This window comes from Ixodes scapularis, unplaced genomic scaffold, assembly GCF_016920785.2.
Source record: "Ixodes scapularis isolate PalLabHiFi unplaced genomic scaffold, ASM1692078v2 PGA_scaffold0__279_contigs__length_252992795, whole genome shotgun sequence".
Classification (NCBI taxonomy): Eukaryota; Metazoa; Arthropoda; class Arachnida; order Ixodida; family Ixodidae; genus Ixodes; species Ixodes scapularis.
The window spans coordinates 128,339,892-128,355,036 of NW_024609835.1; the positions used below are offsets into that span (position 1 = coordinate 128,339,892).

The 15,145-nt window shown below is 47.3% G+C and overlaps 1 protein-coding gene across 1 annotated transcript in view; it reads left to right on the forward strand.

The window, feature by feature from the left end:
• The first annotated feature begins 579 nt into the window (after positions 1 to 579).
• The window catches only part of LOC8051188 (dehydrodolichyl diphosphate synthase complex subunit SPAC4D7.04c), a 115,744-nt gene continuing 101,178 nt past the window's right edge, over positions 580 to 15,145 (forward strand). The window contains exon 1 of the mRNA XM_042292992.1: positions 580 to 660. Coding sequence (XP_042148926.1) covers positions 580 to 660 — 81 coding nt within the window. The remainder of the gene's footprint in view (positions 661 to 15,145) is intronic.

Below are 15,145 nucleotides of genomic sequence, written 5' to 3' on the forward strand. Positions count from 1 at the left end.
ACATCAACTGCGACAATGTTCCGAGCTTTGTTAATCCGGAGAACATTCACCATGCCTGGAGCAACGTTGTTCAGGTAGTCTGTAAGCTTGAGTTTGCTGAGCGACTCGACCTTATGGTTCTCAGTCGGGGTGAACAAAACGGTGCATCCAACTTGTAGGTTGCCTTCATCCTTGAGAGATGAAGCATGACACCGTGGGTCCGTCTTACGCCTCTTCTTTCCTTGAGCAGTCTCGAATTCATCGTCGTCGGGCAGCATGTCGTCGTCATTGCAGGCAGACACGATTGTAGAGGAAGTGCAAGTCATTGCATCTGTAGCCGGTTCCTTGGGCGGAATTTGACAGCAGCCTTTGAAGGACGTCCCCGAATCTGCTATGTCTTGCAGGACGGCGAGCATCAGTTGGTCTGTTGATTCAGGGTTCATTTTTGCAGGAAGCTTGGCCTCCCTGAAGGGGGCCCTTCGCGAAGAGAGGTCCGATACTTCTCTGCTGTCACGTAATCGGTGGATACGAAGTGCCGGCCCGCTATTTAGCAAATATTTGGCTATATCTCAGGGGACACAAATAAAATTACCAGAAGCAATGTCGTTGTCGTCCCCGAACAGCACATGGGCTGCACATCCTCACTGCGCACAAAGATCTCTGGAGAGTCAGAGCGACAAAGTGAGTAGCAAACATGGTAGAAGAACGTTTTTTTTTGTTGGTTTCTTTACTAAACTGTCATTATGCAACATATGCACAGTTTTTATCAGCATCGCCTTGTCAGGCATATATTGCCTTTAGCCATGCCCCTCAAGAGAATGTTGTTTTGAATAAATTGTTTTTGTTGTATGTATGTATGTATGTATGCATGTATATATGTGTGTATGTATGTATGTATGTATGTATGCATGCATGCATGCATGCATGCATATATCGCCGCGCCCAGGGCTGAGAAAGAAACGCTCGGTCACGGACCTCCAGAAAGTTCTCGTTTATTCATGTACCGCACGTAACTTCTATCATTTATTCCTGCTTTTGTTTTCTAGAAAGTGCATGTTCATTCTCGCCCGATCACGCGACGCTCGAGCCGCTTTCGCCGAATCTTCGAGATAGCGACGCACTCTAGATAAAAGGCCGCCTGCGACCTTTTCAAGTCAGTCTCGCCCCAGCGTTCGACCCTGCTGCCACGCCGACTTCGACGCCCGCGACGCTTTATTATTATCTTTTGTACTCTTTTATTTTTGGCACAAGTTCGCCACATTAAACGTTGATTCCTTCCTGCTTATTTATTGTTTTTTTTTTTGTCACCACCCGTGACATTTTGGTGGATGTGCGGGGTAATCGCATGTCCGTACAGCGCAGCCCGCCAACTTCCCGCAGTACAAGTCCAAACCCAAGCTCCGGAGGACCCGACGAAGACTAGATCGAGAACCGGTCAAGTCGCCGCATCCGAGGTCTACCCCCGGAACACGGACTTCTGCCACCCACGACTAAGCCGAAGACGAGGATGGCCGACCAGGCGCAGACCCCGGCCGCTTCTGCCGTCGTGTACCTGCCGGTCGCACCCAGGACTCCAACGCCGTTCCACGGAGACGTCCACGAGGACATTGAAGACTGGCTGCAACACTATGAACGTGTAGCCCGCCACAACGGATGGACGACTGAGCGATGCCTCCACAATCTCTACTTCGCACTCGAAGGGACAGCGAGGCATTGGTTTGAAAACCACGAAGCGTCCTTCACTACGTGGGAGTCCTGCGCCGCCGAGTTGAAGCGAACGTTCCTCAACCACCACCGTCGGCAGCGAGCAGAGGACCTTCTTCAAACCAGGGTGCAGGGCCCCAACGAAACCGTGACAAGCTTCGTAGAAAATGTCATGCGCCTATGCGCCCGAGCCGATCCGGAGGCAGCCGAAGAGAAGAAGCTTCGCGTCCTTATGCGTGGCGTGAAGGCTGAAATTTTTGGGGGCCTTGTCCGCCATCCCCCGACAACCGTCGACGGTTTTGTGGCTGAAGCCACTAACATCGAGCGAGCGCTGTCGGCCCGAGCAAGCCATTATCATCGACTCGCCGGCGTGCCTGCTCCTCGAACCGCCGCATTTTGCCGACTAGACCTGAACGCCACCGGTGTCGACGGCCTTCGGGAAATCGTCCGCGACATCGTCCGGGAGGAGCTCCGGAAGCTGCTGCCTGCTGCCAACCAGCCGGCTGAGCTGTCGATCGCCGAAGTGGTGCGCGAAGAAGTCCAGCGGGCAATTCAACCGGAGGCTCCTGCCTGCGTAGCACCACCCGAAGAGTCCGCCCTGACCTACGCCGCAGTGGCCCGACGGCCACCGCTTCCTCCTCCAGCCTATGTTGCGCCGCACCGACGTCGTTCTCCTGCACCGCAGCACGACCACCGCCGCGACGACCAGGTGCAGTACGCCGCCCAAGAGCCCCGCACACCTCGGAAGACCGACGTGTGGCGAACGCCCGACCGACGCCCACTGTGTTTCCACTGCGGAGAAGCAAACCACACCTACCGCCAATGCCCATACCGACGACTCGGGCTGCGGGGGTTCCACCCGAACGACCCACGCCCCCGTAATGGTGAACGCCCTACGGAGATCGACGAGTACCTGCGACGACCTCAGTCGCCCGAGCTTGCGTCCCGCCGAGAGTTCCGGTCGCCTTCGCCCCGACGTCCAGCTTTGCCCATGCACCGACCCCGACGTGAAAGCCTGTCGCCCCTCGCTCCTCGCCGGGGAAACTAGGCGCGGCAACCCCTGGAGGTGGAGTTGCCGAAGACGACCGACGTAAAGAGCCTCCAAGAACGACGGAGCGCTCCCACTCTCGCGACGCTACGCATCACAACGACGCTCCTGCTTCGGTGTCCAACAACCTAAACGTTGTTATCGACGGCCTCGACTCATCGGCACTCGTGGACACCGGAGCAGACTACTCAGTCTTGAGTAGGAGGCTCTCTCGCCGCCTTCGAAAAGTCATGACGCCGTGGGGTGGACCACAAATAAGAACCGCCGGAGGACACCTGATTACACCAGTCGGGAGATGCACCGCTCGCGTCGAGATTCACGGCGAAGCATGCGCTGTGAAGTTCGTCGTTCTGCAAGACTGTTCGAGGGACGTCATTCTCGGAATGGACTTCCTGCGTGAATACGGCGCCATCATCGACCTTGCGAAGAACAAGCTGACGCTTCGGAAGCCTGTCCCATCGGTAGAAAATACCAAACCGACGTTAGCTGCAGTGCGAGTCCTCGCCAGCCACGTAAACCTGCCGCCGCTGTCCAGTGTCTTCGTGCCCATCGGGACCGAAGGAGCCACCTGCGGTGTAGCACTGCTGGAAGGAAGCGTCCAACTTCTCCTCGGACGAGGGATTGGCATTGCAAGAGGCGTAACAGAGCTCCAGGACGGGCGCACCGTAGCCCTTGTCACCAACTTCCGGCAAGAGTCGCAGCACCTTACAAAGGGTACAGCTGTGGGCTACGTCGAGGAAATTGAAGACTCAGCCGCGATCGCCGTGATCTCAGAAGACGCCTCTCCGACGCAGAACAAGACAATCACGTCCTCAGAGCTCGACATCAACCCATCCCTCCCAGCCCCACAACGACGACAACTTTGTGACCTTCTCGCCGAGTTCAGTGGGTGCTTCTCCGCGTCGTCGAAAGTGCGCCAAACGACGGTTGCGAAACATCGGATAATTACTGATGACGACGCACTCCCTGTGCATCGGCCGCCGTACAGGGTCTCCGTGAAAGAAAGGGAAGCCATCCAGCAGCAGGTACAAGAAATGCACGACGACATTGTCCAGCCCTCAAGCAGTCCGTGGGCTTCACCGGTAGTTCTGGTGAAAAAGAAAGACGGGACTCTTCGGTTCTGCGTAGACTATCGCCGACTGAACGCCGTAACAAAAAAGGACGTCTACCCGCTGCCACGCATCGACGACACCCTGAACCGGCTACGCCACGCCCGATACTTTTCGTCGATGGACTTGAAGAGCGGGTACTGGCAGATTGAGGTCGACGAACGAGATCGTGAAAAGACGGCCTTCGTCATGCCGGACGGACTGTATGAGTTTAAAGTAATGCCGTTCGGGCTGTGCACAGCGCCGGCAACCTTCCAGCGCGTTATGGACACCGTCCTTGCCGGCTTGAAATGGCAAAGCTGTCTCGTCTACCTCGACGATGTTGTGGTCTTCGCAAGCGAATTCGACGAGCACCTGAGACGACTGCGAGCCGTGCTACAGGCCTTCAAAGCTGCTGGGCTGACCCTCAAGCCTTCCAAGTGTCGGTTCGCCTATGGTGAGCTGAAATTCTTGGGCCACGTCGTGAGTGCTCAGGGTGTAAGCCCTGATCCCGCCAAGACGTACGCTGTCTCCGAGTTCCCGAAGCCATCAGACAAGAAGACCGTTCGAAGATTCCTTGGGCTGTGCGTCTACTACAGACGTTTCGTTCGTGACTTTGCGCAAATTTCTTCACCGCTGACGCATCTGACGAAAGACGACGTGCAGTTCCAGTGGGGAGAGGAGCAAGAGCAAGCGTTCGACGAACTCAAGCGAAGGCTCCAGTCGCCCCCTATCCTCGGACATTTTGACCAGTCGGCGGAGACTGAAATCCACACGGACACCAGCAATACCGGTCTCGGTGCGGTACTCGTTCAGCGACAAGAAGGGGCAGAGAGAGTAATCGCTTACGCAAGCCGGGCGCTGTCTAAGGCAGAACAAAATTATTCAACGACCGACAAAGAATGTCTTGCTGTCGTCTGGGCGATAACCAAGTTTCGCCCATACTTGTACGGGATCCCGTTTCGCGTGGTCACAGACCACCACGCCCTCTGCTGGCTCGCAAACCTCAAGGATCCGTCCGGACGCCTCGCCCGCTGGAGCCTTCGACTGCAGGAATTCGACGTAACCATTGTGCATAAGTCTGGCCGCAAGTATAATGACGCTGACTGTTTGTCTAGGGCTCCAGTCGAACCTCCAATCTCCGGCGCGGACGACGATGACGACGCCCGTTTTCTAGGCGCAGTTAACGCTACCGACATGAGGGCACTGCAACGCGACGACGCGGAACTTAGCTCCGTGATCGACAGCCTCGAAGGTCGAGGAGGCTCTGTCCCACGGGTCTTTTCTCGGGACCTACCGAGCTTTGTCCTGCGGCGAGGCGTGCTCTTCAGAAAGAATTTCGGAACCAGCGAAACCCCCTGGCTACTGGTTGTCCCCGCCAGCCTCCGAGAAGAAATTTTTCAAGCGTGCCACGACGACCCAACGGCCGGACATCTCGGCTACAGCAGGACCCTTGCCCGGATTCATGACAAGTACTACTGGCCAAAGCTTCCGAAGACCGTCCATCTCTACACACGATCGTGCCATGAGTGCCAGCGACGCAAGAAACCACCGTCAAAGCCAGCAGGTCTCCTTCAGCCGATTACTCCGCCAACCAAGCCCTTCCAGCAAATTGGAATGGATTTGCTGTGTCCTTTTCCGCCGTCGACGATGGGGAACCGCTGGATAATCGTCGCCACCGATTATCTTACTCGTTACGCCGAGACGAAAGCCCTTCCTTCGGGGACTGCTGTCGAAGTCGCCAAGTTCTTCATCGAGTCCATCGTCCTCCGCCATGGCGCCCCCGAAGTACTGATCACAGACCGAGGGTCATCGTTTATGGCACAGTTGACCCAAGAGATCCTGCGTCTAAGCCACACCGAACACCGTCGAACAACGGCATACCATCCGCAGACCAACGGGTTGACGGAGCGGCTCAACAAAACAATCGCCGACATGGTCTCTATGTACGTCGACGTGGAGCACAAGACCTGGGACGAAGTGCTGCCCTACGTCACGTTCGCCTACAACACAGCAGTGCAAGAGACCACAGGAGTGACGCCCTTCCAGCTGGTGTATGGCCGGGCGGTGACGACTATGCTAGACTCTATGTTGCCGCACGAGTCAGTCGACGACGGGAGCGATGACGCCCAGGTGGTTGCTCAACGGGCGGAAGAGGTCCGCCAGCTAGCCAGACTACGAATTCAAGACCAGCAACATGTCGACGCTCGCCGGTATAATCTTCGTCGCCGCGACGTCCACTTCCAGCCCGGAGACAGAGTTTGGGTGTGGACGCCGATTCGTCGTCGCGGTCTCAGCGAAAAACTCCTGAAGCGCTACTTTGGGCCCTACAAGATCATCCGACGCCTCGGCGATCTGAACTACGATGTTCTACCCGACGGAACGCGCCCATCTGCAAGACGTCAGCCGCGACCCGAGGTGGTGCATGTCGTCCGGCTGAAGCCGTATTACGAACGATAGGACTCTCCACTCTCGTCGACGAATGAACTGTGGACTGTGAACTCCGGCTAGCAATTCTGCTGTCCTTTTGTTTTTTGTTTTCCGTTTTTGTGCTGCATCGGGACGATGCACTTTTAAAGGGGGGGATAATGCCGCGCCCAGGGCTGAGAAAGAAACGCTCGGTCACGGACCTCCAGAAAGTTCTCGTTTATTCATGTACCCCACGTAACTTCTATCATTTATTCCTGCTTTTGTTTTCTAGCAAGTGCGTGTTCATTTTCGCCCGATCACGCGACGCTCAAGCCGCTTTCGCCGAACCTTCGAGATAGCGACGCACTCTAGATAAGAGGCCGCCCGCGACCTTGTCAAGTCAGTCTCGCCCCAGCGTTCGACCCTGCTGCCACGCCGACTTCGACGCCCGCGACGCTTTATTATTATCTTTTGTACTCTTATTTTTGGCACAAGTTCGCCACATTAAACGTTGATTTCTTCCTGTTTATTTATTGTTTTTTTTAGTCACCACCCGTGACAATATGTATGTATGTATGTATGTAAGCATGTATGTATGTATGTATGTATGTATGTATGTATGTATGTATGTATGTGTGTGTGTTTGTAGGTATGTAAGTATCAATGGCGGCCCAGATGATAAAAGATGGCAGCGCGCGACACTTCGCTCGCGGGCGGAGAGAGAGAAAAAAAGAATTCTTCCAGATCCCCTTAGCATCAAGAGGGTGAAGACTCTATGAGCGACGGCGGCGGCTTTTACGACGAAGGGACAACTCTTAATACATGGTCGATCTTGCCCATAGCCCCAACACTTGCTCATTTTGCTGCCACGGCAGTTCGTATCTGTGGAACGAAGAGAAAGCAAAATCGTTTGGTGAGGATAACGCGGGAGTCTGCAGGATCGCTGTAAACTCCAACCCGAATTTGAATCAAGAGGATCACCGCTGTTGATGGTTGGGTTGTGTCACTTTCATGGAAAGGGGTAGGAAAAGGTTAGGTTAGGTTCGAAGCTTTGTGCGGTTAACCTTTCTCATACGAAACTTGTCCCATCTCCGTTGTGGAGAGCCCGCGCACGCCCCCGGAGTCTGGGACTTCACCAAGAGAAAAAGCGCGCACAAGTGAAACATCTATAGGCAACAGCGTTTTTTTTCCTCATCAAAAAAGAAAAAAAAAAAAAAAAAAACTCAAATCCGCTTTAAGAGAAAAGAGAGGCTCCGCCGCCCTGCCTGCTGACGGCATTTCTCTTTGCACACCTTAGGCCCCCCAAACGGTCAGCCGATAGTATTAAAATTTTCTAGAAAGAGAGAGAAAGAGAAAGGCGCGAAACTCCTTCACTCTGGCCGGGTAATGGGAGAGCATTTTAGAGAGAAGAGAGAAGAGACACGCTCTCCCCCCCTCCCCCCCCCCCTGGCGACTAAAGTTCTCACATACTTTTTTTGGTACTTTTCTTCAGGAGGGGAAGGTAATCCGAAGTCGGGGTACGTGGCGATAGCAAGCAGACGACAAAGGGAACAAGGGACTGGGGGGGGGGGGGGGGGGGGGGCGCTTATGGTAGAGAGGTCCAACGAGTGAGAAGGTCCAACGAGACAAGAGGTCCAATAGCCACATGACAGCCGAGTCAAGAGGTCCAACGAGTCAAAAGGTCCAATTTGTGTCAAGAGGTCCGACGCGTCAAGAGGTCCATCGAGACAAGAGGTCCAACGCGTCAAGAAGTCGAACGCGTCAAGAGGTCCATCGAGCCTTATTTTTATCTTCTCGGTTTATAATGATATTGCTATTGCTTGTGACGGTTACTGACTGTTTGACCTATTTTAATCATTTTGGAGAATACAAATACTACATTTCTTGATAATTTGACCACCACGAACAAGAAGCTTCTCTGGATGCTGAGAGAAAAGGCTGCAGAAAAAGAGTATCAATTTGTCTGGCAGAAAAATGGCAACTTGTTCGCACGAAAAAAGCAGGGTGACCGTGTAATAAAGATTGAATGCGAGGCAGACTTCGATAAGATTGTGTGAAAAGCCGGCGGGTTGCGATATGTATTTTTTCTTTTCTTTTCTAATGGACGTAACGTCTACTTATCACGATCGAATATCGTTTACTCATCTTGTTCAAGAATGTCTTGTCTATAACAAAGATATGCTTTCATTTTTCCACTTAAATGCTAGAAGTCTTGGCAATAAACACGATGATGTTGATATGTTTCTGAACTCTTTAAATTTTACTTTTGATGTACTAGCATTCACTGAAACTTGGTTTACGAGCAGGGATGACGTTGTCGGGTTCATAGGATATAATAGCGAGGGAGTATATCGAAGTGGTAAAAGGGGAGGAGGGGTCTCTGTTTATTTTTCGTGATAACTTACATTATGAAGTATTGCCTGAATTTTCAAAAATATGCTCAGACTACGAAGCACTTGTGGCTAAATGTCGTTCCCTGGTAATAGTCACTGCTTATAGACCCCCCGCCGGGTCGTTGATGAAGTTTCTTGAATTCATTCAGAACGTTATGGAATATGCTGCCTCACTGAACCTTTCTATAATCTTAATAGGTGACTTCAATATTGATATGACCTCGCCCGTGAGTGGATCCCTTGAACTGCTTGATATTGTTCAGTCCTACGGATCTGATAATGTAATAAACTTGCCGACTAGAATCACGGTGGAAACAGAAACGCTAATTAATCTCTGTATTACAAATTGTCATACCGAGGCTGCTGGTGTCTTTTCTTGTGATTTAAGTGACCATTTTCCGATATTTAGTTTTATTGTCGGTCCAGTAAATTTAAAATTGAGCTCTAATAATGCGGCTGAGACATTTAGAAGAATCGATAATAGTTCAATTGAGCTGTTTCATTCTAAGGTATCGAATATAAACTGGGAGTCGGTAGTAACTGAAAGGGAACCAAATAAATCATATGGTATATTTTTGGACCTCCTACAAAAGTGTTATGAGGAGTCATTTCCATGGCAAGAGTTTAAAAAATATAAAAAGTCCAAAAAACCTTGAATCTCAAGTCAGTTATATAAGCGTATAAAAGAGCGCAATAAATTATATGATAAGTTCGTCAAGACAAGAGATATCTCAATATTACAGGAATTTAGGAAAGTGAGGAACAAACTCAACGCTGATATCAAGAAACCTAAAGCTCAATACTACAAAAATAAGTTTAATGCAATGTATAACAATCCGCGGAATGTCTGGCAAGCCGTAAATGAACTTTCTTCTAGGCCTCGTGCACATGCTCCAAAAGAACTTACAATCGAGCGGGTTACTTACTCGGGTCAGTCTCTTGTAGATAAATTTAATTCCCACTTTCTAGAATTCGGTTCTTCTACTATGCCCTCAGCGAGAACGCCTACATGTGAGTCTTATGTTGGACACCCTTTACGTAACTCAGTATTTCTGGCACCTACCACTGAACTAGAAATAACTACTATCATTAAATCCTTAGGGAATAGCGGTGCCTGTGGAGAAGATGGGCTATGTTCTAAGCCAATCAAAGCAGTTTCCTCTTTCATATCTACTCCGCTTTCGCATATCTGCAACCTTATTTTAAGTACCGGTATCTTTCCAGAAAAAATGAAAATAGCGAAAGTCTGTGTGATCCATAAAGGTGGTCCCAAGAATAATATGAATAACTATAGACCAATATCAGTAATTCCAGTCTTTTCTAAAGTAGTGGAACGCGTTATTTACAAACGTTTAAGTGATTTCTGTAATAAACATAATATTATTACAAACAACCAGTATGGTTTCCAAAAAGGTAAATCAACTGAAATGGCACTGCTAAATATCAAAAACAAAATCATAGACAATATTGAAAATCAGTTCTATACTCTGGGTGTTTTTTTAGATTTCAGGAAGGCCTTCGATTCTATAAAACACGACATCCTACTCCGAAAGTTACCGCTGTATGGAATAAGAGGCAGTGCGCTAAACTTGATAAGCAGTTACATGACCTCACGTTTTCAATATACCGTCCTCAATGATATGCGCTCTCCTTTAGCAAAAATTCGATACGGTGTGCCGCAGGGGTCGATTCTCGGGCCATTACTTTTCCTTCTTTACATCAACGATATAGTAAACATCCCACAAACACCTAACATAAATTTATATGCAGATGATACGAATGTATTCTTTACTGGTAGCTGTTTGGATAGCATAGAAAGAGAAACAAATAATTGGCTGGAGCAACTTCATTTATGGTTAGGCTCAAACCAGTTAGAGCTGAATACGGCAAAGACTAAGTACATTATTTTTAGAGCAAAAAATAAGACCATAACTAGCGAAATTAGTATATCTTTTCAAAACTCGAATATTGAACGCGTGGAATCCTTTAAATTTCTTGGTGTTCGTTTTCACGAAAATCTATACTGGACTTGTCAAGTGAACGAACTCCGAAGGGATATTTCTAGATCAATTGGTTGAATTTGTAAGCTAAATTACCTTGTTCCAGCCTGATTAAAAAAACAACTGTATATATCTCTGATTCACTCAAGGCTGCATTACTGTTTATTGGTCTGGGGGACGACTACAGCAAGTAATATGAAGCAATTATTTACATTGCAAAAACGCGCAGTTAGGTCAATTGATAATTTACCTTGGACTGAATCGACTTCCCCTAGCTTTATTAAACATGGAATATTAACGTTAGACAATCTTTTTTGCCTAAAGGTCGCAATTTCAGTTCATACTCAAATAAACACGAATCCCGCATTATTTTACGAAACATATTTATTTCAGCAAACAAATTACAATTTGAGACACCAGCAGTTTTCAAAACCTAAAATAAGAACTAATTACGGTACACAAAAAATATCCTACCAGATACCCGATCTTCTTAACAGAAATTATTGTGTATTCGAATTAGCCCAGACAATAGCGTCCGTGTTTCTTTTAAAAAAATACCTTACGGTATACTTCAATGTGCCTAGTGTGTATTCCTAGTATAGTTCACATCAAAATAGATTGTACATTTTTTGAGTGTCATATTTTTATCTTCTCATATATTGTTTTATTTTTTATTTATGCTGTTTTTGATTCATTTCCTGTGCCCTGCTGCTGAGTGCTGTAACGGGGGTTGGGGACCTAGTCAGGTGATTCGTTTTCGCCTTTTGTCCCAACCTCCCTGACAGTTGTGTCAAAAATAAAATAAACAAACAAACAAACATAGCCATTGGAGACAAGTAGACAGATACCATTTGCCACAATGTATATGTATTTGAGAGTTAAATAATGAATAGTGCCTGGCGACATATCTTGGACTTGTAGAACTTAATATCTGTGTTCCTGTCTCTCTGTTCTAGGACTCATTTATGCCATTTCTACGGAAGTGTCTCTCAAATTCCCGAGATATAAAATACAAATGTACCTCAGCACCTCAGCACCTCGCGTCTATTCTTCCTTTTCATATACCTAAGTATTTGTAATCGCAAATACTTCCTTGGGTAACTTTGTCCAGTCCCGGGTTCTCGTATGTTTTATTAAAAATATGATGCACTACTATTTTATGCTTTAGTTTTTATTCACTAAATTCACCGAATCACTAAAGAAGTGAATAACACAACATGAAAAGAAGCTCAAATATCATTAGAGGGCGTCTTTAAACGAGCCCAAATTATGCCACTTGGCGTCCAATAGAGCGTTGATAATGAATGCGAGCATTGTCTCCTTGAAACGTCATGACCGGTGCAAGCTATAGCGGGTTAATTTGGGCCGTTGGCTTACTCAGAAGCAGGGAGCAGCAACAAATACTTATGCTAGCGATATGTAACTCCTTTACTGCTCTTCATTTTTAAGAATGCTGTGAAATAAACCATGAAACTGAACGTTTCATGATTAAGCATTCTTGACAATTAAGCATTCTTGATTACCTAACATTTGTCTGTCCATATCATTTATTTTTAGTTGAAATTACGCGATGTGTTAGTCGGTTAGAATTGTAAGATGGTGGGTTACTTGCGCAATCAATTTAAAAAAAATTGTGTCATAGAGATTGAAGTCGATTGAGAACTGTTCGTGTCGGAAAGCAGGTCGATCTCTGAAGCCGGTAGATCTCTAGTGTGTCCAGTTCTAGGCCATGGCGAATGGAAAAATAGCTAACTTTACATGCCATGCTGCGCCAGGGCAAACTGTCTCTTTAAGTTCTTCGAAGACCAAGCACTTCAAAATATCAAGGAAGCTATTTTGACGAGACATGAACAAATTTATACAATTATTACAACTTTTGAAAATGATGTCACAGAAATTGAAAAAAAAAGAACTATGTTGAGTTATCTTGACGTCAAACGCCGTAATAGTGCTTTAGTGTGATGGTAAACGTCAAAATAGCAAATAACTATGGACATATCTTTCGTATGTGACGAAAGATGTGTTCAAAATAGTTTTACAATTATTTTGAACCCGGATGTCAAAGTAGTCACTTCAAAAAAAGAAAAAAAGGCATTTCAAATTGTGAAATGTTAAGACCTTTCCGGTTACGTGTTCGATATTCGCGGGGGAGAGAAACACGGGAGATGCAGATTTACGACTTGGTGGTCAGGGGTAGAAGAGAGAAGGCAAACATGTCCCCTACCAACGAATGTTGTTATAAGCTTGGCAGTTTAAAACAACAATGATTTCCGGTGTTTACAAACCTAGTGCCTAGCATGCGATCCCCACAGCCCAGCGCGGGCGTATCTGTCGCTTCAGAAACCAAGCAAACCACGTGTCATACGCGGGAACACTGATTAAATCACCGGCCAGAAACGATGTATCAAAGCCGTGTTCGTGAGATCCCCCCTGCCGTGTGGAAGTGTTCACAGCTCAACTTTTTGCTCTTTTTCCGACATGTTTCTTCTCCGCCTTTATTGTTAGCATCTCTGTTGTCGGTTTTTTTAATGCGTGAGCATTACCTGGCTCAGTCAATGAAAAAGCCGTCGTCAAAATCCGTGACTTGTCCAACAGAATCCAACATAATAATAATAATAAAAAAATCTGGTTACCTGATATTTTTGGTCACGTGATCTATCTGGTCATGTGACCAAACCAAAAAAAAAAGTCTGTGGTCACTTGACCAAAAAACAAAACAAAAAACCTCTGGTCACGTCACCTCCCCGGTTACGTGAGCTTGGGTAGTAACGCGTTACTGTAACTTCGTTACTTTTTCGGTAACTTGTAACTGTAACACGTTACTTTTTAAAAATACATCTTTTAACTGTAGCTCTATTAATTTTTCTCAGGTAACGGTGAAAGTTACGACGTTACTTTTGTCTTTACTTTCGAGTTTTTTATGAATAATCTATCATTGAACGAGTTGTCCAAATTGCCCAAATTGTCTGTTCCGACATTTCGAGTGTCAAGTTGGCCTTGCACAAACCTGTGAGAGCGTTCTTTCTTGCGAGTCACGACCCGAATATTGCACATGTAAATGTGATGAAAAAACACACACAAAAAAAAAACAAGTTATCATGACGCACGCGCTTGTACTTTATGACTGAACACATACATCTTAGTATCTTGAAACACTGTCTACGTTGCGGTAGTTCTTTTTTTCTGCGCAAAACGCTTTTTAATTGGGTGAATCAACCGTGAAACAACAATATACCCGGAGGGCACTGCGAATATTTGATGTTTTGATTTGCACCACTACTCCGGTGTGGTGTCAAAAGTCAAGGCAAAATTTACTGCTGTTGGCGCGGGGTTTGCTTGTTGCTCTGGTTGCGCGGGGTCTGTTCAGCAAGTGCAGGGACGTGTTCACCACCCAAACAAGGGAAACTTTCAGACACTAATTTCGAGAAACAACTGCTGCTAAGTTACAATATGAAGTAAAAAGCATACTTTTTTATTTTATGCAATAAAATTTGGTGAGGGGCGTTTTCCAGTTTCTCCTAAATTTTTCGTGTTATAGAAAAGTAACTGAAAAATAACTGTAACTGTAACGAGTTATTCTTTTGTAGCGGTAACTGTAACGGTAACTTCGCTACTTTTTTTTCTGAAAGTAACTGTAATTGTAACGAATTACTTTTTAAAAGTAACTCACCCAAGACTGGTGAGCACGAAACCATCCCCTGCCTGGTTTCGAACCTAGGCCCTCTTGATTGCACAACTAGAGCGCTATCCGTTGCGGCAACACAACTCGGGAAAAGGTAGTACTCGGGCATTCTCACATCGTAAGAGAAATGTTAGGTGCCCTCATAGTTTTTTTAAAATCTGCTTTGGCCTGTAGTTATTTCACACCCTTGCCTGTACATATTTCACAGCAAGAGATGCAACGAGTCAAGCTATCCAATATTGGACCTCTTGACGCGTTGGACCTCTTGACACATCGAGGCACGAGTCAAGAGATCCAATATGGGTCAAGAGGTCCAACGCGTCAAGAGGTCCAGCGAGTCAAGAGATCCACGGCGAGTCAAGAGGTCCAACGCGTCAGGAGGTCTAACGCATGAAGAAGTCCTATATTGGACCTCTTGTCTCGGAACCCGGAGGGGGGGGGGGGGGGGGGGGGGGCTGTTCAGAAAACGGCTTCGTCTTGATTTTTCTTTTATTTAGTGGAGAATTTTAAATTTTTCTCACCACGCCCATCCCATCTCCAGGGATTATTTTCGTCATTTGGGAAGGTACCCAGCACTTGGGATAAGGAATAGGAATCACAGGTGAGGGCTTTTGTGGGCTCTTTCCATATGAAACTTGTCGGTGGCTCGCCCTTTGCTTTCCTCCTCTCAAAAACGGGGGGGGGGGGGGGGGGTGGAATTGTTTTTAAAGCTATCGTCTTCAGTAAAGTTTTTGGACAAAAAAGAAAAAAAATGATGACGTCTGGAAGTTTTTACGCGGTTACTTTGAGGAACGTTGCTTTTAATAGTACAGCTACTAAGACGCTTCCAAGGTTTCTTTAGG